At 41.9% G+C, this 25515-nt stretch overlaps 1 protein-coding gene across 1 annotated transcript in view; it reads left to right on the plus strand.

The window, feature by feature from the left end:
• PLEKHG4B (pleckstrin homology and RhoGEF domain containing G4B) overlaps positions 1 to 25515 on the plus strand; it is an 81781-nt gene that overhangs the window by 12825 nt on the left and 43441 nt on the right. The window contains exons 2-6 of the mRNA XM_081837247.1: positions 8712 to 8909; positions 17765 to 19082; positions 21954 to 22148; positions 22858 to 22981; positions 25051 to 25144. Of these exons, the coding sequence (XP_081693373.1) occupies positions 8712 to 8909; positions 17765 to 19082; positions 21954 to 22148; positions 22858 to 22981; positions 25051 to 25144 (1929 nt within the window). The remainder of the gene's footprint in view (positions 1 to 8711; positions 8910 to 17764; positions 19083 to 21953; positions 22149 to 22857; positions 22982 to 25050; positions 25145 to 25515) is intronic.

Here is a 25515-nt window from a genome sequence, read left to right on the forward strand (position 1 = left end):
AGGACCGCCATTGCTGTTTCGCGCCGCCTCCGGAAGTGAGCATTAAGAAGCTTCTGGTGTTGATTTCCTGAGCCATTCCTTGTGCTGTTTGCAAGACCCTGGGTGAGATTCGGTGTTGTGTCAGTGGGTGTGACGGGAGCTCCCGGCCCCCACAGCTTTCCATGCTTTCCAGCATGCAGAGTCCCCCCCAAAGCTCCAGAGCAGATTTGGGGCTGCAGTGCAGGCTGCAGAGAGAAGGGGAGGAAGGAGAAGTCTCTGCAAGTGAAAGTCTGTTGCTATGCCGCTGAAATAGGGTTAGGAAGAGTATAAGGGAAACTGGTCACGGTTTTTCATTATGTGCAACAGTGTGAAAATTTTGATAAGGTTGTGACACTGTGGTGCATATATGTTATAAAGTCTAAATAATGTAAATAGAAATGTGAAATCAGGAACTTTCCTGTTTTTTATTTTGAAAATATGTCTAAACTGCTGTGCTGCCCTCACTATTTTCAGTGTTTTGACTTGGTCAGATGTGCTGGTTTGTTTGTGAGTAGGGGAAAGTGGGTGATCTTTATCTCTCTGCTACCAACACTGCTCCATTGACAGAAATAGTTTATAGGGGACGTGAGTAATCTGAAGGTCATGAAAGTTCTCTGTGCTCATGTCTAGGCTACAAGGTTTGATTCTGGGATGGGGGGGACCTGCTTTTCCCCCTGTACGTAAAGGAGAGCTGTGAGCAGTCAGAAGGTGAAGAATGTGAGTTACTTCTCTGGAAAGTGTGTCCTGGTACCATCACCACTGCAATATAATTGTACTAAGAGAAGCTTTAGTGATATTGGAATCTAACAGAAGGGAACTGAGTGCTAAACCCCTTATCTGAAGCCCCAAACAAGATCAAGTGCAAGGATTAAGCCAGAATATTTATAAATTGACTCAGCAAGTGCTCCATTTCCCCCTGTACAGAGTAATCTGTGACTGAGTCAGAATGAGACAGCAAGTAACCTTTTCACCTTCTGATTTTATAAACTGGCTAGAAATCCAAACTTACAACTTTTATGAGATAGTTGTTAACAAGTCTGGACTGGACAGTATCATTGTATGAGTGGACAAGAGTCTCTGAGCCTGTGTTAGATCACCAGCTGGGATGTGAAGTGGAGTGAAAAGCTCTCTTCCAGTGGTTCCACTCCTATCTATCAAGTGCCTTGGTATTTATACTATGGTGCTCTCACATGATCTGCTGTGTCCAAAAATATGTTTAAACATCCTAATGAAGTCGTTGGGAGAAGGTGTCTAGAGATCTGGGGTATGATATCTTTGCTGCACAGATGACAACCCCATCAGTAGCATCCTGACCCAGAGAAGGAATTATGGGACCCCAGTTTTCCATGATTTATGAATACGCTTCAGCTTAAATATTTTTGGGTTGCACCCCATGGTGACCCGGAAGTAACGGAGCACGTTACTTCTGTGTTTTGCTGCTTGCGCATGAGCAGACGCTCAAAATGACGTCACATGCATGCGTGGAAGCGGCGAAACACGACATGCGCTGTCGCATCTTGCATCCCGAGGTACCACTGTACAAGCTTGATTACTGTAAAGTGTGATATATGGGGTTGGTGTGCCTTTCAAAATTGTTGTTAGTTTTTTAAAAGAAACGTTAACATAGAGAACACAGTAGTCAAGCTGTTGAAAGGGGATAACAGGCTCATTTTAAACCTATGCTGAAAGAGCTTAATTGGCTTTCTGTTTGTTTCTGTGCACAATTCAAAGTGCTGCTATTAACCTTTCATTCCCTAAAAGGGGGTGATGAACCTGTGGCCCTCAAGATATTGTTGTATTATATAATGCACATCACCCCTGACCATTGGCTGTGTTTGCTTGCTGTGACTGATGGGAGTTCTCGTCCAACAACATTGGGTGGGTCACAGACTCCCCACCCCTCCGCAAATGGTCTAGGGCCAGGTCCCTGAAGAACTGCCTACTTCCATGTTTTGTACTACTTGCTTGTTCACAGGCACTGCTGCATTTGAGTTTAAGATATTGGTAAAACACACACACACACACACACAGAGTTTAAATCAGGGGAGAGATTGTGTGTCACTTCTGATGATATGGATGACATTTATTAACTTGAGTCCTGGTTTTTCTTTGAAAGCCTATACATTAGTGTTACAGCACTGGGTGCTCATCTGCCATCTAATGGGATCAATCAATACATGCTTATAATTATCCCTGATGGACTCTCCCATGTTCAGAGATGGTGTATCACATAACACTGTTGCCACAAGCACACTGAAATTCAATTACCCCAGCAACGAAATACTGCATTTGGAGTACTTGAGGGAAATCCGGGTTCCCTTTGTCAGTTATTCTCGTCGATAACTTCACCAGATATTTGAATCTCACTTTGCAATAGCTTAGGAACAATTTCATGTTCATGCAACAAAATGGCAGTCTGGAAAAGTCCCTCACCTGTGCATTTGACTTTTGCTGACCACGCTCCTTTTATTTCCCTGCTGCCTTTGTTTCATAGCTGCAAACCCTTAAAATATTGTAAGGGGGGCTGCAGGCCTTGCAAGCCATGAAAATTACAGTCATAAGTTCCCCTAAAAGCTTTACGTGAAACCAAGATTATTCTAAATGAGAAAGGCTTGCTCCAGCAAAGCGCTCAAAGGCTTGGGTAGGGTGTCGGAAGAGAGAAACAGTAAGAGAAGTTGCCCAGGCAGGCACATTCTTAATCCCCCCAAAGAAGCAAGAGACCGCAACAGGACACTGGGTGTTGGGATGAAATCAGGCCAAATCTTTATTAGCTGGAGGATTTGGGGTAGGATCAGTTCGTCACTCCACTCTCCCCATACTGGTGGAATGGGATTCAATGAGGCTGCACTACAGTAAACCCATTCTGGGGGAACTGGCCAGTGCTGACCCCTGTTGTGGTGCAAGCCAAGCTGGCAAGGTCTCACTGGGAGACTGGGGAGAGGATTCCAGCCAGGCAGAGACCCAGCCCAGGGCCAATCCTCCCCTCAAGCCGCTTATGGGAGACCCCCCCCCTTCACCTACCCAATACCATTTCTGCCAAAGTCCCAGTTGACTGTGCTGTCCTCAGACTGCCTGAGCCTGCAATAATTAAAATATCTGCGTTGGAAGAGTTAATGTTGAAGAAGGAGATACTCCTACAAGGTCCACACGATTCATTTTTGAATCGTTACACAGTTTAGGTAATTCACTACCCCAAGTTGGGCATTGGGGGGCGGGTGGTAGTTACCATTAACTTTGATGATGTTGTAAAATGATAGCTGTAACAGTTTGATGAAATCTCCCATGTTCAGAGATGGTTTATCTCTGTGTGAGACTTCCACACCCATAAGTGGCTTAATTGGTGAAACAAAACAGCATATCTCTCATAGCGACAACTGCATTAGAAACTGCTCTGTGCTGTAGATAGCCCTGGCTCAAAACCTGTTGAAATCAGATGTTTTCCTGTTGATTCTATAACTGCTTGCTGAATCCCCTTCTCTCCGTTTGGTGGGTACTCAGTGCTGGACTCAATGGACCTTTCATGTGATCCAGCAAGGAAATGTTGGGAAACCTTTTTTAAAAAAAAAAAAAAAAAAAATTCTCTCTCTCTGGGGCTCTCTGAAACTGGTTAATTTTAGACTTGTACCATTGGCCTGCCTTCAGAAGGGAGGACACTAAAAAGGGCTTAGTTAATCACAAATAAATCACTGGGATACCGGCCAGCGGTGAGCTCTCCGTCTCTGGAATGCTTTGGTACCAGGAAGTTTCTATCACCAAAACAATGTATTCTGGGGAAAGGTGGGAAGAAGAGCCTGCACAGCTGCAGTGCTAAAATCTTAGGCCTCTCTTTTATGTGGAGCAGAAAAGTAAAGCCTTGGAGGCGGCCAAGCTTTTCGGTTATTTCCGTTTAACCCCAGTATGTTTTTGTTCTGTCTTCTTTCCCACCAAATCTGAAATGGTGCATAGTTTATATCAATGAAAAACAAAGTTAGCAAGCAATGTTTTAAGCACTACATATCTAAGCAATTGTGCCAAATCATTTGGTTAATCATTAAAAAGGCTAAGTTGTGGTTCACACATTTGTGTATGTCATTTGATTTACTCAGAATTTGATTACTGTCTGCCAAACTCCTGCCATTGGAAAAGCCACACTTGCCAGCTTGCCAAGCAATCCAGATATTTCATCTTTGAGGGATCATTTGCACACAGTGTTCAAAACTCCCATTGTTCTAGGCGCATTTTGTGACGGGGAATTTCATCAGTGCGAGCAGTTTCTGAGCTCTGGCTGCAGTACTGCGCCTAAGAACACAGATTAAAACTGCAGAGTGGAAGGCCTCCAGCTACTCTCTGAAGACTGGATAAGAGACCCTCCTAAGAATATTGTGACCATGTGAAAATGAACATAATACTTTAACTGTAGTTCATTAATTTTCAGCTTTGCATACTTGTTATAAAAAACTGTTGCGTCCATAATCTAGGTTTAAGGGGTGCCATTTAGCTCCTAGCTTTCATATCTCAGTTTCTAACATGGTTTTGCACAGGCTTGTGTGAAGGCTCAGCGCTGTAGTCATCAAGTGATATACATACACGTTCTCCACCTGTTCCTCTTCCAGTGTTTCTTCCCATGCCACACTGGTCTCCCATTAGGTTGAATTTTAGATTGTAAGCTCCTTAGGGCAGGGACTTAACCTCTTGTTCATTATGCTATGCATAAATTGATGAGACCATCAATTTGAAGCAGCCCTTTGCTTGCAACATTGAAACTGGAAACTTTTCCTTAGGATTTTGTTTGGTTTTATATATTTACTTAACTTGTATGCCACCCTATACCCATAGATCTCAGGGCAGTTCACAATATAAACTCACAAAATAAAAAAAACAGAAAACACATAATAAAAATAGAAAACAAAGACAACCCAATAACCTCCCCCTCCACAACACATTTTAAAAGGACATTGGATGTCAAGCAACCAAAGACCTGGTTAAAAGGGAATGTTTTTGCCTGGTGCCTAAAGGTGTATAATGAAGATGCCAGCCAAACCTCCCTGGGGAGAGCATTCAACAAATGGGGAGCCACCGCAGAAAAGACCCTTTCTGGTGTTGCCACCCTCTGGACCTCTTGTGGAGGAGGCACATGAAGAAGGGCCTTGGAGGATGACCTCAGGGTCCAGGTAGGTTAATAAAGAAAGAGGTGGTCCTTGAGGTACTGCGGAAGTTATACCCTGCCTTTTCCCATGACAAGGGACTCAAGGAAACTTGCAGATAAAAATAAAAACAGCTAAAAGCATTGGGGGGGGCGGTGATCAATAATAAAAAAAGCATTGATAGAGTTAAAACCACACACACACACACACACTATTAGAAACATGTTGGAGAGCAAACATCTCTTGTGTAAAGTGCCCTGACTCTGTGTGTGTGTGTGTGTGTGTGTGTGTGTGTGTGTGTAGGAATGGGAGTATGTGATGGTGTGCTGGGCTCCTACTTTCCTTCAGCACCAGCACAAGCCAGAGATTTGGGGGGGGGGGGCTCAGCAAAGGCTAGGAGCCCAGGGTAGGAGCCTCCTGAGAGGGAGGAGAAAGACTGAGACTGAGGGGCTACAAGGTTTTATTGGGGTTTCCTTGCTTGGAAGTTGCTGTCTGGTGCAGGGCCTTGCCTCAGCCCCACCCTGCCTGCCCTAGCCTCATCCCCCACCGCTCTCCTCTCCTCTTTCTGAGCCTGGCAAAGCTTATTGCATAGTACGCAAGAAGACTGGACCTAGGATGGGATGAAGCAGAGGCTTGACAACCATATGTCAGGAGTGCTCTGATGGTGTTTCCTGCTTGGCAGGGGGTTGGACTCGATGGCCCTTGTGGTCTCTTCCATGATTCTATGATTCTATGAAATGCATTATTGGCTGGTAAGAGGGACTATCCACCAGCGTCCTCCTTTACATCTTAATTATTTAAATCAGTCACTGGGCAAGATGGCTGTTTGGCCATTCGATGGGTCTTCTCACCCTCCTAAAGGCTTTTTTTGGGGGGGGTCTATATGTTGAATTATATTTTTCCTGGAGGGGAGTTCCGGGGTGGGGCGAAGTGTGCAGGCAGGAGATGGAGGTCTGGTCTCTATTCTACCAAATGGACCTCAAGGGCAGCAACAAGCAGCACTGAGTGAGAGGTGATGAATTTATGAACAGGGATGGGGCAGGGAGAGGGCATTGGTTGGGGAAAGCACCACCGTCCGTGCAAATAGCAAGCATTTGCCCCTTTGCATGTTAAAATAAGACCTCGTGCATCCCACCTGATTTGGTAATGGGGTGGGGATGTGAACAAGAAAATGTGGCTGCCCCTGCCATGCCTAGTTTGGCCCTCAGTTGGAACTATTCTGGACAACATCCCTCCTGACTTTCTGACAGATCTTGAATAGTAGCAGTCATAAGAAGTGAGGAGGCGTGGTGGCAGTGGCAAGATCTTGCGCAGAGCACTTATTGCAGGTTTCTGTCACCTGCTTCAGTTTGCCTCATGGGTGGACCAGCCCTGCCTATAGAATCAGATGAAGCTGGTGGGAGTGTTTATTAGTCATGTTTCTTCTCTGCCAATATCAAGCTACATGGAAAGAGTGTTACTGGAGGCTATATTGCTTAAACATAAAGGTTTCATTTATGAAGTGCAAGTTAAAGCTCACTGGCACTGAAAAGATATCCAGAGATAAGGATGGGGGCGGGGGGGGGGAGATTCGAACCAGTTTGCATTTATAGCTGAATTTATCAAATTCACACTTTCTGAAACAATATGAGAATCAAAACACAGCCATCATTCAAAATTCACACATCTGAATTTTTAAGCGTAGTTCTCCATTCAAACAGCATTTACAAAACTGCATATATTAAAGGAAAATTTGCTTTAAAATGAATATAGCAGTGAAAATATACAGAAATGCATTATATTAGGAGAAGGTCCTTGCAAAAATGCATACACGAGTCAAAATTGTGTTCATTAGGAGAAATTCACACTAAAAAAATTGATAAATATTTTTGGGCGGAGAAATGCACAAATTGCTGCAGAAATGTGGGGAACTGAATTTAAGATTCAAAAAATGTGAAACAGAGAGAACCAAAATTGTGAGATCTTTCCATCTCTATCCAGAAATGTTTAAAATATTCTGGCATTTTCTGCCTCAGGTTTCCCTGCGGTCTCTTTAGATTTGTATTCCTATGATGTAGAACAGAGTTTTCCTCTACGACGATGTGGCACAGAAGGAATGTGACCTTATAGTTAACGTTTACACAGTTGGGGTTTCCATGGTTACTAAGAGGATGTGACACATTATGAGACAAACTCAGGAAGTAGGATGGTGGCGGTTTGGGTGGCTCCTTGGTGTGCGAGAAGCTTTATGGCTCCCCTTTGCTTGCGCTGGTTCTGGCCTACGGATCCTCCCTCCTCCTCTCCCTCCCATTTATGTTAGCAAGGGTTGGGAACTAAAGTGTCACTGCAGTGTTTGCTGATGTTGGCGGGTTTTGTCTCTCAAAAGAAACCCAACACCAGCCTATGTACACACAAGTGCTCTTCCTGCCAGGGAGGGGCTAATTGCCATGCCAACCCCTGTGCAAATATATCATGGCGATAACAGAGTCAAAAGCAGTTTGGTCATTGCAAGATCCTGGGAGGATGCTCTGTTTGTTTCCTGAGCCTTGCCCTCAGCACTCTAGACCTGCATGGTTCAGGCAGCAGTCTGGGAATCCAGTATTGTCTATTGCGACTGATACCTTCTGTCTTCAGAGTTACACACAGAGAGGTCTTTCATGTCACCTGCCGCATGATCCTTTTTAAGTAGGAGGGACTGGAAATGGGACTGAGTGGAAAGCGGGTGTTGTGCCCCTCAGTTGCAGTCACCCCCCTGGGGCTTTGCAGCTGTGGAACACACAAGGAAATCAAAAGCATTAATATGCAGTATATCAGATGTTTCACAACTTTTGGAAATGTTCTCATATGTGAAAGCTACGGGACAAAAGGTATTGTTACAACTCAATAGAATTTTCTCCATGAGGTCTGGTTGGTGGCAACACAAGAGTAGCCTTTTCTGTGGTGGCTCCCCATTTGTGGAATGCTCTCCCCAGGGAGACTCTCCTGGCACCTTCACTACATTAACCTTTAGACGCCAGGGGAAAAGGTTCCCCTATAACCAGGCCTTGGGCTGATTAAAGAACCTCTGTGTTTGTTGAAGGGGGCTATTGGGTTGTTGTTGTTGTTCTAACTATGATTTGTATTTTGTGTTTGCTTTTTGCATTTTTATGCTGCAAACCACCCTGTGATCTTCAGAGGAAGGGTGGTGTATAAATGTAATACATTAATAATAATAAATAATAATAATTTTGAGCAAGTAATTTACTCAAAGAGGTCCTAGACTGGCAGGCCTCTCAGTAAATGGGGGATGGAATTCAAAGGGAATTGTTCATCTGTGTGGGAGTCTTCCTGTTTCCAGGGTTTGCATGCTTTCGTTTTGTCCTCTCTCTTCCAAAGGACACGGCACCTTGGATTGGTAGTGGTGGATAAACTTGTTGTTTGGGTACATTTATCCATTATTTTCTCTTTGAAGAAACCCTGGAAAGTGTCTGAGGAACCCCAAGGTTTGCTATGACACAGTTTGAAAACCAGGGTAGTTAATATTGTTTTTCTGTGTAGAATCTACACTTTTCCCTATTGCCTAACACTGTGATTTTTATTTATTTATTTCAGAACTCTGAATCCCTCGATATTTATATCCAGAATACACTTTCCTCTCTATATCCACCTTTTGAGGCCACAGCTGCTACTGTTCTGTGGCAGCTTTTCAGCATTGTTGAAAAGTTTTATCACGGAGATGGTCTCAGATGTCTAATTGATTTTCTTGTTCCTGCCAAGAGAGCCTTACAGTGCATCCAACAGGAAACCTGTGTAAGTATATTTGTATCTACTCTGGCAAAACAGAGACTCTTTGTTCATTATCCAAGCATGAGGAGGGCGGAATAAGATGCTGCTTAATCTTTTAACTGCTAGGCAAACGAAACCCTAGATAACCATGGGAAAGTTCATTCTAGTAAGACACTGGAAAGCGAAGCATCACGTTTTGTATTTGTTTGGAATATAATTCCATGAATTTGTGCTGTAGTACATTTCAGGAGAATGGTAGCAGGGTTTTTTATATTTCACTACAGAATTTATATTGTTGGGCCAATAAATGATAAGAGGGTAAGAAAAATGATTTATGATTGTAATTTGTGTGTGTGCTTTCTTTTCATGGGCATCAGAATTTGAGTAAATCATTGCAAGTCTAGCATGAACTTGGTTAGGCGGCTTTAAATGGCCAGTATTGATAGCTTTATGTTCCATGAATTTGTCTAATCATCTTTTAGTGGCCATCACTGCCTCTCGTGGGAGCAAATTCAGTAAGTTTAACAATGCACTGTGTGAATGTTATTTCTCTTCTCTGTCCTGAATCTTCAAACATTCATCTGCATCAAATGCCCTAGTATTATAAGAGAAGGAGAAAAACTTTTCTCTATTCACTTTCCCCCACACCAGGCTTAATTTTTTATGCTCTATCATGTCTCCTCTTACTTGCTTTGTGACCAGAACCATATACAGTCATACCTCGGGATAAATACGCTTCAGGTTGAGTGCGTTCGGGTTGCACTCCGCAGCGACCTGGAAGTAACGGAGTGTGTTACTTCCGGGTTTTGCTGCTTGCGCATGTGCAGACGGTCCCGTTCGCATCCTGAGGTACCACTGTACAGTTTTCCAAGTGCAATCACACCATAGATTTGTTTATTATGATACTGGCAGTTTTGTTTTCATTCTGTTTCCTGATAGATTTTGTCCCAGTGTGCATCACTTTACAGCAGCTTACACTGACTTGCATTTGATTTCCTGATTCTCACTCACCCAGTTTTGAGAGATTCTTTTGGAGCTCTTTGCAATCACCTTCTGTTTTAACCATCCTTAACAGTTTCATATCATCAGAAAACTTGGCTCTACTATTCCTTGATAGGGTGGACCTCTGTTTGGGAGAACGGTCCATTTATTATTACTTTTTGCTTCCTTATTCCATGATTGCAAAGGCTACTCAGGAGTCCTTTGTGAGCTGCTTTGTAAAAAGCTTTTTGAAAGTCTCTTAAGTGCACAGTGTCTTACTTTTTACGGATAATCATGCTTTTTGCTGATCTTCTGGTGCAGTAATTTGCCTAGTTCCCCCCTACCCTCATTTGTGTCAAATAAGCATAACTGTGCATAACCTGCACTAGACATATTAAAATTATCTGTCATGAAAATCTGAATTCGCCACTTAGTACTGCATGCTTTGCTTTTCCTGTGCTTCCACAGAACTGAAGTGTGTACATAGTACTGGGTATTTGAGGACTGTGCTTGATATTTGACACCATAGGTTTAGTTGGAAGCATCTTTAATACCTTGGTTTGTTAGAGAACAATCAAATCTATCTAATCATTTCACCATGCATGTTTCACATCTGTCCAAGCTTCGGGCAGTAGTAACTCAAAATTGCTAATAGATAATTAAGAAATTTTGGTTCAGAAGCTGAGCAACCTTTATTCTTATTAGTATGATAAAGAGTATAGAAAACAAAACTCTGTTCAAACAATCAAACATTTTTAGTTACATATTTTTAATGTGAAATACGACTTGAGTACTTGAATCTTTCCCTGTTCATAGGCACGCACAGCCTAATTATTACCGTTTCAAGTTTATTCTCCATCCATTGAAGTCAGTTAATTCTTCAGCTGGCTTCTTTGTGAGCAGGACCACTTTCTTGGCTGGGAGTGAAGCGGAAGGAGAGAGTGGTTGCCCACCTTGTGAATGCAACTTTCTCAGGAATGCAATTATTCAGGAAATCACTTGAAGATTTACAGCCCCCAGACTGCAACTCAGTAGGGAGGCAAAAGAATTTATAGCCCAGTGTTTGTGCAAAGTACTGAGGCTCAACAGGAGTCAGAGCAAGGGATTTAGTGACTGTTTAATTGTAGCCGCATAAAGGACAGTTCTGTTTCCACAATGAACTGTGTACGATTATTCATTGCCCTGATGACAGAGGTTTCAGCCCTCAAATGCCACTCTTCTTCTGCTTTGCCTCAGCAAGTATTTCTTTCCCCCTCTTTTGCTGGCAACTTTCAGTTTCCTGACTGGGAAACCGTAGCTATCATGGTCTCTGCTGATACAGTAGAAATAGCGTATTTTCCCAGCTGAGTTAATTGCTGGTTTGGGGGCAAGGAGGAGAGATTGATGTTTTAGTCTCAAAATAATCTGGAAACAGATGGAGATGCAAGAGTAACCTCTTTTTATTTATTTTATCACCACAGTGAATTTTGCTGCTCATAATAATGTTCTTTATAGTATACCAGGCTCTGCTAGGCATTATCAGAAGTTGGATTTATGCTGATGTGGATCCCAATGCCACACATGTTCTCTCCAAATCAATCCCAACTGGAGCGTGAAGATGTAGATTCACTGCCACTTCTGAAGCCCAGCTGGCTGCACTTGCTGTCACAGCAGTGGGACCCAAATTGGGCCCTTCTGTAGGAGCCAGAGCAACTTCCAGCAGAGCATGGCTGGCAAAGTTCCACCTCCAGCACCATTTGGGGGCCCTTCCACAGGTTACTGACATGCCTGCAGTGGGTGCCTTCATTGTGGTGGAACCTTCCCTCTGCCAGTAGAGGCTGAAGGCCAACAAACTGGGATATCCACTCAGGCTCCACCCTCTCTAGCAACACACACTGTGTCAGTTCTCTCAGGGTGCAATTTAAAGCATGCTTCCTTAGCAAAAATACTGTTGAACTCTGTGGCACTTATTTCCAGATATAAACAATTCCTTTTCTGACTGTTTATTTAATTTCTCACAGCACTTAAGTATCCTTACTTACTGGAAAGTGCTTACGGATGCTGTACTTGCATAGACTCTCCTATTAAGGCTGCACAGAATCTAAGGGTTCATTCATACTTGCGCTTGTCCCATGCCTAGAAAGTGTGAATCTGAGCTGTTTTCTCTTTGTCCCACACTTGCTTGGCATAGGTCCAAGCGGTTTTGCCCTAGCCCCACTGCTTTCTCCTGGAAATGCTATTCTTTAGTGATAAATTGGAACAAACATCAATCCAGAGAAAACCCAATTGACATTTGCTCTGATTCAGCAGTAAATATTGGGTTTTCCTGGAAGAAAGCGGTGGAGCAAGGGTCTGGATGAGCAAGTCTGGATGAGCCCTAAGTGTTATCAGACGTAATGACGAATATATGAAACTGTCTTACATTGGCCTTTTAAAATACTTAAAAAAATAAATTATGGATGCTGTGGATTGAATCTTGGAGCTTTTGCATACAAAGCAAATGCCATGCTACTACATTTTCAGTTGTAATATGTGCTTTATTTTGAAGGGTTTATTTTCATTTTAGTACATCATAGCTATGTAAAACTTACTAGAATGCAATGGCTATTTACTTTTGAGACCTGTTGAGTGGTATTGATAGGCAAGCCTTAGTTGAAAGGATGAATTGACCCTTAAGGAAAGTTGAATATGTGCAAAAGACAACCCACAGTATTAGTAGTTTATATACATTTTGCAGGCACTGGGTGCATGTGAAGTTGTAGCTGGAGTTTTGGATATTGGATATTATAAACCAGTTAGCTTAATGTCTGGCCCAGGCAATCTGGTGGAATGTATTGTTAAGGATAAAATAACCAAACATATAGAAGAACAAGCCTTGCTGAACACAACCAGCATGGCTTCTGTAAGGGCAAGCCTGTCTCACAAACCTATTAGAGTTATTTGAGGGTGTCAGCAACCACATAGATAGAGGTGATCTGGTTGACATAGTGTATTTGAGCTTTCAACAAGCTTTCAACAAGACTTAGAAAGAAGACTGCCGCCCCCCCCCCCCCGCAGTGCTTTTTAACTTATTCATAAATGATCTGGAGTTAGGAGTGAGCTGATCAACTTTGCTGATGATACTGAATTGTTCTGGATCATTAAAACAAAAATGTGTTTGGGAAGAGCTCTGAAAGCATCTCTCCAAACTGGTTGAATGGTTGTTAAAACGGCAGATGCAGTTCAATGCAAGCAAATGTAAAGTGATGCATGTTGGGACCAAAAAATCTTAATTTCACATATATTCATGGGGTCTGAACTGGCTGGTGGGGTAGTAGTGGCTAGCTCAATGATGATGTTGAAGGTGTGTGGCAGCCATGAAATAGGCAAATTCAATGCTAGGGATAAATAGGAAAGGAATTGAGGATAAAATTACTAATATCATAATGACGTTATACAAATCTATGGTGTGGCCACATTTGAAATATTGTGTATAGTCCTGGTCACCTCACTTTTTGTAGGATATTGTAAAGTTATAAAAAGTTCAGGAAACGGCAACCAAAATCATCAAGGAGATGGAGCTGCAGTGTTTGGGACTTTTTAGTTCAGAGAAAAGGCAAGTAAGAAGCGACATGACATAAGTGTATAAAATTATGCATGACATAGAGAAAGTAGACAGAGAAAAGTTTTTCTCCCTCTCTCATAACACTAGAACAAAGCTGAGTGTTGGAAGATTCAGGACAGATAAAAAAAGGGCTTCTTCATGCAACACACCGGCAGCCTTGGGATTCGCTCTGGCAGGAGCAGGTGATGGCCACCAACTTAAATGGCTTTAAAAGAGAATTAGACAGATTAACGGACAATAAGGCTATCAGTGGCTATAAGCCAGGATGACTATGCTTTGACTTTGCTTTGGTCAGAGGCAGTAGTCATGCTTCTGAATACCAGTTGCTGGAAACTACATGGAGAGGAGGCTGTTGTACATGTGTTTGGATCCTGTTTGTGGGCTTCCCACAGGCATCTGGTTGTGAGAATAGGAAGCTGGACTAGATGGGCCATCAGGCTGCCCAGCAGGCTTTTCTTACATACTTGTGTTTCGTTTGCTTGAGTGGCCTGTGTTGTGGCCTTGTTTCATGGATCTCTAGGGAAGTATCAGAGGGGGTTGAGTGGTTCTTTATTTTCCAGCCGGTCTGGGAGGGTGGGTGGCACCCTGGTGAGGTAGAAGAACTTGCACCCTGTTCATCTCAGCCTGTGGGAGGTGCCATCCCAAAGTAAGGAGAATGCCTTTCATGAGACAAATGGAAACAGAAAATCATGGTAAGAAAACTTCTGTTTCTCTGTTAAGTTTCAGTGAACTGCAAAGTGCTGCTACAGTCGCATTCTGAACACACTTCTACATGTAATTTGTGTTTGTTATATGAATTGCATGTTATAAGAATGATGTGTTTGATATGTAATGCAAGGTTCCTGCATGCAATGGGTTAGACTTTCTGACCCTCAGGGTCTCTGGGATTCTGACAGTTCTGTGATTCTATGATTCTGTGAATTTTCCAGAGGAGCAGCAATGTTAGGCTGTTTGGGCTGAAGATAATGAAGAGTTTTGTGGCACCTAAAAGATTAATTATTTATGACGGCATATGCTTTTGTGAGCTAGACTCTTGTCCACATACCCTTATGCCATAAACTTGTCAGTGCTTAATATGTCAAAATATTTGTTGTTTCATCTGAATTAATGAATGAATACTTGAACACTGCAATGTAACATTTAGATTGCCAGCTGGTCTAATAAATACCCTTTTAGTGTGGGAATGCTTGCCTAATTTCTTTACTTTTCTAAGCTTTTCCATAGCTTTTTTAAAAGTCAAAGTTATAATTTCTTGCAAAGCAAAACATTTAAATTGAGCTTTAACTTATAATCAAGTGTTTTTTAACTCCCTGCCATTTTTTATTTGAATCCTAAGTGAACATCAGTCGAATAATACTCAGTACAGAGGTCTCTAAAGAAACTTTCAATTGTTGGTTTTCTAGATGTTGATTCTTTTCTTGTTAGTAAAAAAAAAAAAAAAGCCTAACTGCAGTTGAATGTACTTGAGAAACACCTGTAAAGTGAGTTATCCTACTGATTAATGACATAGTTCAGTTGTTACACCAACAAGCACCCTGGTATTTAAACAAAGTAAATTGGTATAGCATTTTGATTAGCACAGTAAAAGAGAAATCCCAGAATAGAAGATAATTAGTAGTTGGTAGATGCAACACACCAGCCCAGACCTGAAAGAGGAAGAGAGGTATTGAAGCATACCTGTTGTCTGTTTCAATAAACACATTCCTTTCGGAATGAATCAGAAAACTAATATATTTGGCTTTTGGACAGCTGCAAAGGCTATTACCTCAGGGTATGATTTTGACCCTACAGTGGATGTGTTCAGAGCTGAAAGCATTACATCAGCAAGCATCAAATACCATAAGCTTCACAATAGCAATGTTTGAATGAAATCATACAAAGAATCTCCTGTTTCATAGGGCCTTGATTGTGGGACTACAAGATTGTTTTGCTGGAAAGTGCTCATGAATGTAGGATGATTTGCCTCCTGGAAGCTCAGGGAGGACCAAAGAACATGTGGTGCAGACAGGTGTGGCGGGTATATGGTGTGCAGGGGGTTCCAGCCCCCAATATTTAGGGGCAGGGGGCTATGCCCCCCAATATTGTGGGGGGCAGCCACCCCCTGACCCCACCTGGCATTCTCCATGTGCCCCAGCCTCCACCCAGGAGCCCACCTCTATGACTTCATGAGGTTTCTGGGGAAAGTGAAGGGAAGTCAACACTTACTCCACTAAAGCCCAAGGATACCATATTCATATTCTGACGCAGTGAATTAACTCTGCATTCTCTCCTTATGAAAGCCCCCTGACTCTCCTCACACCCTTATCTTCTTCAACTTAGGAGAAATCCTACTGCACATTGATGTTTCAGAGTCCTGGCAGAGAGCTGTATATAGTTAATAGTAGTCAACATTGTGTTAGATCCTGAATTCATACCCGAAGCTCAACAAATGAGCAGCAGCCCTGGATTACTTACTTTTATTTTTGGTGCTGAAATCTGGGATGGATGTTTAAAGAAATCCTCATCTACGATGAAACATCCATTTCCACCTTACTTGTTTAGCCCAACCTCTCTCAATGGTCTCTCAGTTACAGTTCATAGCCGTATTATAAGGAAGTGTGCAGTTGTATGTGACTGGCATTGCATTTATACAAAAATGCCTTCCAAATCCTTACTCACTTATGTGAAACTTAGGTTGGGACCTGATTATTTTTCTTTTGCTACTAATTTCAAAGTTAAGGGAATGGGGCCTAATCCTTTAATTCTTACAGCATTCAGTGAAGCTTTAAAGCTTTAGGGCTCCCCCACCCCTGCCTTACCCTGGCATTATTAACCAGACAAAAGGCTTTAATGGAGTTGAGCCTCTTCAGATCCAAAGGGTGAATCTTGCTGGTCAAAGGAAATCCCCTTGTCAGAGCCCATGAGTAAAGAAATGGCTGCTCAGTGAATGGAAACCTGAGACAGAAATATGCCACCCCTGGCAAAGAGACAGGATGCCTCCGTCAGATACCTTGCTCTCCCAATATTGTTCATTTTAAAAGAAACAATGGAATCTTTATGTACTCCGAACTTAGCAGCTCTCCCTCAAGAGGAAAGGGTCACGGAGAGTGTTTCCTAATGCTTCTTTATAGCCTCAGTTACTAAGATGCATCCCTTTGTTAACCTGGGAAATCACAAGTCTACTTCACACATTACATTTGTAGGTGTACACTTGTGAACAAGATCAAGACAAATGTGGAAACATTTATCATACAGAGATTGAGGACTGGAGAAACTCTCTGTAGACTAATTGTTGTTGTTATCCCGTCCATCTGGCTGGGTTTCCCCAGTCACTCTGGGTGGCTCACAGCATATAGATGGCCCTTGGTTCCTTTCCAAACCTACAATTTTATGATTCTATGACTTTATGCTCACTAGCAAATGCAGGTTCTCTACCACGAAATGGGTAGAATGGCCCTTCTGCATTTCTTTAGTTCCAGGACAGTTTTAATCAAGAGTATTGACTGGCATTGATTGACTGGCATTCTGCAGACAGCGCTGGCTCCCGGCCTATAGAGTGAGATGAGCGCAAAACCCTAGAGTCTGGCAAGACTGGCCCGTACAGGCAGGGGTACCTTTACCTTTACCTTTTTATTGACTGGCATAAACCAGAGTGGTTCTCGTTCTATAACATTTTTTCAGTTATTTTTGCATTATTTCTTTGAATGAGAATGTTTTTCCTACCTGGATAGTTGATATATCTGTTAAAGCCATCCCAACAATTCCAAAATATTAACATTGCTTTATTTCAGTTTTATAAATACTGTATACATGGGGGGGGGAGCAAGCTACCACAATATGAGCACTATCATCATGTTTGAACATGATCAGGGTAAGGGAAGCTTGTCACTTCCTGTGAAAATTCTAGCAATTTGCTGGTAATGAATTACCATTCTCATGGTTTGGCAGCCTGATAACAAAATCAGTCATTCAAAAATGTGAAGGGTCTACTTTCCTAGCCCTGCAGTATATTTGAAAAAAAAATTGATATAGCATTTCTAGGAATGAGTTCAGCAACTGATCACAGTAGTCGGAGGAATATATCGAGGACTAGTTTTGTGATCTATGTTAATTATTTGTACTCATAAGACAGTATTGATTCTGAAACTTGTTCGTTCTAAAATAGAACATAACTTTTTTATTACCCATTGTCGTCTTGTTTTACTATGATTCAACTGCTACATTAATTTACCACATTTTTCTGTTGTACTAAAAGGTGGTTAAATCTGCACAAATGTTAATAGCATAATATGAGGCAAATATATTTCACTTAGTTTGCTTTCTCTCTTTTTTACAGAGCAATTATACCGGCCTTATTTTTTACCATGAAGGATGGCCATTGTGCATCCATGAGAAGATCGTAGTGCAGCTGGTGTCCCTCCACAAAGCCCGTTTAAAACCAGGAGATTTTTACTTCCAAATTGTGCCGGTGAGAAAGCAGTCAGTCAACCTAGTGTTAAAATGTCTCTCCAGACATGGGCAAGGAATGGAAGAGCTTGTTGTACCTGAAACCATGTACGGATATATTTTCACAATAGAGTTTTTGGAAAATGTAAACGGTAAACTGAATGGCTGTCCTTTGCAGAGCTGCTTGCTGACTACAGGCCCAGCCATATATAGGACACCTTGGAAAAATATTGTGAACCCTATATTTGTCCCTACAGCTGAAACAATTCTGCAGACATATTCCAAAAGCTCTCTGCTTGAAAAATTGATCAGCAGCAGTCCTGATGCTAAAGCTATGACACAGACAATGGAAAGCAGCAGCTCACATGAGAGTTCGACCTCTAATGATACCTGTTCTACCGTGATAGAGGTACCGCTTGCAGGCAACTGTGGAAATCAAGGTGATGATGATTCTGATTTATGTCATGGCCCTGGGAGCAAGGCTGAAATACAAACCCCAGCACCCCAAGCTGAGCATGGAACTGTTGATGAAGCAAATCCAAGAGTGCTTTCAGTTGCAGACCAAGCCATCAAGGAACCAAAAATGACATCTGAATTGACACCTGATTTGTTTAAAGATTCAGCAACTCCTCCACTAGTGAAAAGGAATGGCCCCAAAAGCATATCCTTCAGCACAGACCTGAGCAGCCCATGTCAAAGAGGGCGGGATTCTCTGTATTTTGAAACAAAGCGATTGTTTAGAAAGTCTTATATAGAAGCTTTGCAAAACCCAATGAGTCTTGGTTCCAGCTCTGAGGAATCCATTGCAGAAGACGAACCGTCAGAGCATGTCGTGGGACAGGTGGAGAATGAATGCAGGGTCACTGAAAAAACATGTGAAAACAATGTTTGGCAAGAAAGCTGTTGGTCTGAAAGAATTTCAAAACAGGAGGAAACAAGACAGACAGTTAGATTTGGGAATCGTTCCCAGGCCTCTGAAAAATGGACTGTATCTCATGAAACAGCATGTAGCAGGTCAGGTTCAAGAAGATCACGGTCTTTAGACAGGACGCATAAGAGCTCACAGAGTGAAGATTATAAATCCAGGGTGCCCTCAGATGGAGTGTTCAGTGAAAATCCCCCCAAAATCATAAATGGGCATTCTCCAAGGTCTGAGAGACTGGAGTCACATATTCATGAATTCATTGCTACAAAAAGCAAAGATGAAGGTAAAACAGATGCAAAGTAGATACCTCACTTATTCTTATTTAGTCAGCCTGTTTAAACCATGCTAACCGGTGTGCCTTTAGTTATTTTATTTTAGTTTGGAAGCATAGGTGCTATTTATGTTTATTTGTAGAGTGGCAGGGGGTTTTGTTTTCTGCTGATATCCTGCTATATTCTGAGAGTTCAGAGATAAGTTTGTGGCTTTGAATGATGTAAATAGATCTATAACATTAAGCATACCAGCAGCAGAACAAACAGAGCTAGGAAATGGAATGGCAGTGGGATAAATGGAGCTAGACAACAGAATAACAGCAACTACAGAGCTATCTATCCTGTGTTAGCAATTCTGATAACTCAAGGTTTAAAGTCACCATTGGCACAGTCTAAAGTGAAATCAGTGGGATTTTACTTGCACTGAACCAGTGCATGTGATTTAGGACCACTTACTACATGACATTATGCACAGGATTAAGGAAAAACAAAGTGTACACCACTGCATGTGAAAATCACAGCCCCCCCCCCCCATATCTGGGTAGATTTGCAGATAAATGCTATGTATGAGGCATGTATGACTGTCTGGACCAAAGAGCTATCATCAGTCAGAATTTATTTTGTTTCTTTTCTGGATATTAATGAGCTAAAAAGGTTTCTGGTCTTCATCTGCCTTCTCTAGATCCTCTTTCCCCCTCTTCATCCCCTCTTCTTAACCACTCACTGCTCTTTGTAGCAACTCTTTGTGGGTGTTAGGTCACATTATTTTCCATAGCGGAAAACCACACTCCCTTGAGGGTATCCATTTGGTCCAGTAGCTGTGGGGAGCCACAGAGGTCCTGGAGAAACCCATATTACAAAGAAGTTTTCTTATAAAGTGTTTTATGTGATGCTAGATAAATCTGACTTCATTAGACAGAAGAGTATATTGGCCATATGTATATGTAAAAGTATATATACTTGTACACACACACACACACACACACACACACACACTGTATTTAACAGTCTTCACCCCCATGCCGCATTCCTGCACAAAAGCCTCTTCTGTGTTTGCATAATTCCAGCCTGTATGCAGCAATTTATACACATTTAGAATTGTCAGGTGTTTACAATATACATGAGGAAATAACTCTGTTTCCTATTGCTTTGTAGGAAGTAGGAAAATAACATTCATGTTAGAAGCTGATGATATGTGAAGCATCCCTGAAACTATTTTTAACCAGTTGGGTGTTCAGAAAAGTCCAGATTCCCAAACTTCAAATTTAGGCAGATCTGTTTGTTTAATGTAGTGGAATAATGCTTTTGCAGTATTATCTTCCCTTTTCAGATGAGGCAAGGGCCACAATTTAATTAGTTCCATAGTATCTCAAAATAATCACTAAATGCAAAGTCCCCCAATCCTCAGTTCCTGGCTTTGGCGAGTTAATGTTTTTCCCCTCCCTCTCCCTTTTTTAGAGGATTTTGCTTTGGGTTAGGTCAGAACCAACTTCAGAAGTTGTTGGCTGCTCTTTAAAAGCAAATATTTCTTGTGCCAAGAGCAATATCATATAATTTTTTAGCATAGTATTTTGCAAATGCTAAATCTTTAGAATATAACATACTATTTTATCTACCGACATTTAGCAACTGCACTATAACAAGTGGCTGTCGTGTGAAGGTATTATATGGGTTTCAGTTTCTCCTACATTTCAGCAGAAATTTCTTAAGAAATTAAGAGATTTTTAAAAAATAGTAATCATGAAAAACCAACCACATAGCATTTGGGTCATTTAATACACTTATTCTTGTATTGGCCTATTCAGAAGCCATTTAAATGAATGGATGGAGATTTAAGAAGATTTAGGTTGCAATCCTATGCATATTTATATTGAACGCAAATATAAATCACAAGCAAAAATACATGCGATAGGCTGTTAGTCCCACTGACTTCCATCAGATAGAACTGATTTTAGATGCAATCCTATGCAGACTTCCATGAGAAGTCAGTATACAGGCATGTATAGGATTGCACTTAGATAACTACTTTTCTCTGCAAAGTTCTTGCTTCTCAGTCCAAGTGGAACTGTGCAGTCAGAAGGGCTGAGTGCATGTTATGATCAGAGGCTAAGGCACGAAAGCTGTGGGTTGTTTTTTTAACGTATCTAGTGTCCTGCAAGAAATTAGACTCCACTTAAATTTCATCACCGTGTAACTCTTTACAAAATCACTTTTCAAAAGTGAAAATTGGCTTCTTTCCAAAGGAAAGAGAGAAAGATCTTGTTGGAGAGTGTGCAATGCTGTGGGATCCCTGATCCACGGGTGGTGGGACTGTTTCCAGAAACAATCTTTCTGGCAAAATATGTCCCCTGAAATTTCTATTACAATCATTCATAATTCGATTGTGAATCCTAAATTAGCCCTTTTTGTCACTTGAGAGCAATTGTAACCCTAAGGTTTCATTTCGAACTCTTGTCTCTATCTCTACCTGGAGATAGCTGCCAGGTAGGAAACTGGGGAAAATTTTACTTTGCTTTCCAGGTATGCTTCTGTTTCGGAACTAGCACTTTCCATCACAGCAGTGTTGTAAATGGACAGGCAAAGAGGAACAAGTCTTTAGATACATGGTCTTTGTTTATTGTTCACATGACTATGTCAGCACAGCTATTACAACCCCCTATGTCACTTGTGTGTGGTCTAATTAACCAGTGAAACTATTATGCATGTACCTTAATTTTACTTGATGCACTTGACAATCCAATAATATGTACCCCATGTGCTTTTTTGCTTTATGCTATGTTTTTGGTGTTACACTTGAAAACCAATAAAAAACATTTTTATTTTATTTATGTTTAAAAAAGAGAGGGTGGAGACTCTTAAGCTGTCTTCTTTCACATCACTAGTATTTTCTCCAGACCTCGGAGACTCCAGAATTGATTTTCGGGATTATGAGTCTACTGTAAATTCACCACCTCTGCTACATTGCCCTGAGAATGAGCTGCTGTCTGCAAACACTGGGGACCCCAGACACTTGTTATCACACCAGTTGCTTGAAGTTAATCAAGAATTACTGCAGTCTGGAGTCATTTCTCTGTGTGGTATGTACTACATTGTAGTGAAAAGTTAATGGTGTGTAAGCATGTACGAAGTTTGCGGAGATCTCTTATGGCATGTCGGGGGGGGGGTGCTTCCCATGATCTGCCTCAGCACAGTTGGGCTAACTGGGTAAGGGGAATGGGTAGGAGACGAGAGAAGTTCTGCAAAAAGTACTCCAGAAATGATGTGCTCCGTGCAACAAAAACATTTAAATTGAAAAATGTAGGCCTTTTTGTCTTCAGGCAGGCAGTACTGACCAACGCCCCCCCCCCAAAGGATCCTTCTTTCAGACAGCGAATACCATCATATAAAAATGAGCTTATCTTCTCACTATCTGAAGGAAGAATCCAGGCAACTGCTGCCTGTTTCAAAAATGTAAACCTTTTGGTTTTCAGTTTGGAAATATTTGTTGTTGTTGCAGCATAACAACTGCTGTCTCTGTTAGTCAGGAGAAAGCGATGCTGTTCCTTTATGTATTTCCTAGGGCAAAGGGACACGTGTGGGAGGAGGGAGGGAAGGAGATGTCCCCCAAGTAAATGGATGAAGGTACCCCAGAAAGGAATCTGTTACGCTCTGTTCCCCCTCAGCTTTTGAAAGGAGCCACTTCTACCCATGAAGGCAAAGTGATTTGGTTTGTGGGAAAGAAGACACTCAAGAGGTGTAGGACATTATTACAGAAGATTCATTTATATATATATAATTTTTTCATAGGAAACAGGGATCGTGGTGGAAGAGCAGTTGTGCAGGTCTGCATGAGTAATAGTGCTTGGTTAAGTGAACCTCTGAGAGTCAATGAGCTCACACAACTTCTAGTGTATTTCCACAGTATTCCCAGGTAAGCAGCAGCAGCAACTATTCATGTTTTTGGTGTAACATTCATGCCAGTAGTGCAGAGGAGTTTGTTGTTGCTGTTTAGTCGTTTAGTCGTGTCCGACTCTTCGTGACCCCCTGGACCAGAGCACGCCAGGCACTCCTGTCTTCCACTGCCTCCCGCAGTTTGGTCAGACTCATGTTTGTAGCTTCGAGAACACTGTTCAACCATCTCGTCCTCTGTCGTCCCCTTCTCCTTGTGCCCTCCATCTTTCCCAACATCAGGGTCTTTTCCAGGGAGTCTTCTCTTCTCATGAGGTGGCCAAAGTATTGGAGCCTCAGCTTCACGATCTGTCCTTCCAGTGAGCACTCAGGGCTGATTTCCTTCAGAATGGATAGGTTTGATCTTCTTGCAGTCCATGGGACTCTCAAGAGTCTCCTTCAGCACCATAATTCAGAGGAGTTAAGACTCAATTTTCATCAAGGCCCTAGAATAATAGGTTGCTTAAAACAGAAGAACTACTAAAAACCACTGCTTATATAGGGTGTAACAGTAGCTAGATACAGCAGAGGGTAGGGCTCCTGTTCCTATGCTGTGGGTGAGAGGGGCTTCAGCAAGGATGCGAGGCTGCCCCAGCTGAAATTCATTTTTCTTCGCAGTTGTTGGAGGTACAAGAATGTGGCCAGCCTGGTGTGAATGTTTCACACTGTGGTTATTTCATTATTTATTATTATTATTATTATTATTATTATTATTATTATTATTATTATTATTATTAATTTCTTGTACCCCACCCATGTGACTCGGTTGCCCCAACCACTCTGAATGAGAACAATTAGGGAACATTGCAAGGATCAGTGCGGATCTCCATGTGCTGCCTCTCAGCTAGTTTTGGCACATGTACAAATGCTTACAGGTGCACCAGTTCTTTTGGGGTGAATGAGATGGTGCCCCTTGAAGTTCTGTTGTATGTAGCAGGTCTTGGCACCCAGGTCTCTTGATGCTCAAGCATCTGTATAAGAACATAAGAATAGCCCGGCTGGTTCAGACCAATGGCCCATCTAGTCTGGCGTTCTCTTCTCACTGTGGCCAACTAGATGCCTATGGAAGAATGTGAGCACAAGAACAATCTTCTCCCACCTGCCCCGCAGTTTCCAGCAACTTGTTTTCAGAAGCATTGCTGCCCCCCAACTGTGGAGGTAGAGCATAGCCATTGGCAGCCCTCTCCTTCTCCATGAATTTGTCTAATCCTCTTTTAAAGTCATCCAGATTGGTGGCTGCCACTGTCTCCTCGAGAGCAAGTTCCATAGTTTGACTATGTTCTGCTGCGTGAAGAAGTCATTTCTTTTCTCTGTCCTGAATCTCCCAACATCCAGCTTTGTTGGATATCCACGAGTTGTAGTGTTATGAGAAGGAGAAGAACTTTTCTCTCTCCGCTTTATCCATGCTATGCATAGTTTTATAAACTTCCATCGTATCACGTCATACTCACCTTATCTCTAAACTAAAAAGTCCCCAATGCTGCAAATTTGTTCATAAGGCACTTGCTCCCTCCCCCTTAATCATTGGGGTGCCCCTTTTCTGAACCTTTTCCAACTCTACAATATCATTTTTTTAGGTGAGGCGACCAGAATTGTACACATTATTCCAAGTTCAGTTGCATTATGATGCCAGCAGTTTTATTTTCAGTTCCTTTCCTAATAATCCCTAGCACGGAATTTGCCTTTTTCATGGCTGCTGCATGGTGTAAATTGCTATTTAATCTTCCTCTGTGCTCATTATGGCCACGTATTTCATTTTCATTTTACAGTGGTACCTCGGGTTAAGAACTTAATTCGTTCTGGAGGTCTGTTCTTAACCTGAAACTGTTCTTAACCTGAGGTACCACTTTAGCTAATGGGGCCTCTCACTGCCGCCGCATGATTTCTGTTCCGATCTTGAAGCAAAGTTCTTAACCTGAGGTGCTATTTCAGGGTTAGCGGAGTCTGTAACCTGAAGCGTCTGTAACCTGAAGCGTTTGTAACCTGAGGTACCACTGTACTTCTAAACATTTTGTAAGTGTGGTTTAAATAACTTCCTCTTATTTCTTTCAGAAAGGATGTCCGTTCTTTGGGGCTACTTATTTTAGTAGATTCCCGCAAAAGTCAGAATGTAGCTGTCCTCTTCAAAGCCTTTACAGCATTACAGGTATGTATGTATTTAGCATCACAAACTAAAAGAAGGATATTATTATAATTATTCTAATTATTATGTGTCCATCTGGTCCAGGGACAATGAACAGTCTTTCTTCTTTTGAAGCCAGGGCATTTTCAGTGGGCCTTTTCTGTTGATAATCCGAAATCTACTAGCATTAAGCTTCAGGGTATTCCGTTTATGCTACTTATAGTGATGGGGGTAAGAATGGTTGATTTATACCCATTTGCTAGTGTTTATTCTCATTCTTTGCCCTGGAACTATAAAAGGCTAGCACTATGGATTCTTCTTTAGCGATCACTCGTAGCTGAGTAAGATTGTCTTTCATAAACACGGTTTTAACAATGAGTCCATAAGTGACGGTG

This window comes from Podarcis erhardii (assembly GCF_964252035.2).
Source record: "Podarcis erhardii genome assembly, chromosome: 13".
NCBI classification, from domain to species: Eukaryota; Metazoa; Chordata; class Lepidosauria; order Squamata; family Lacertidae; genus Podarcis; species Podarcis erhardii.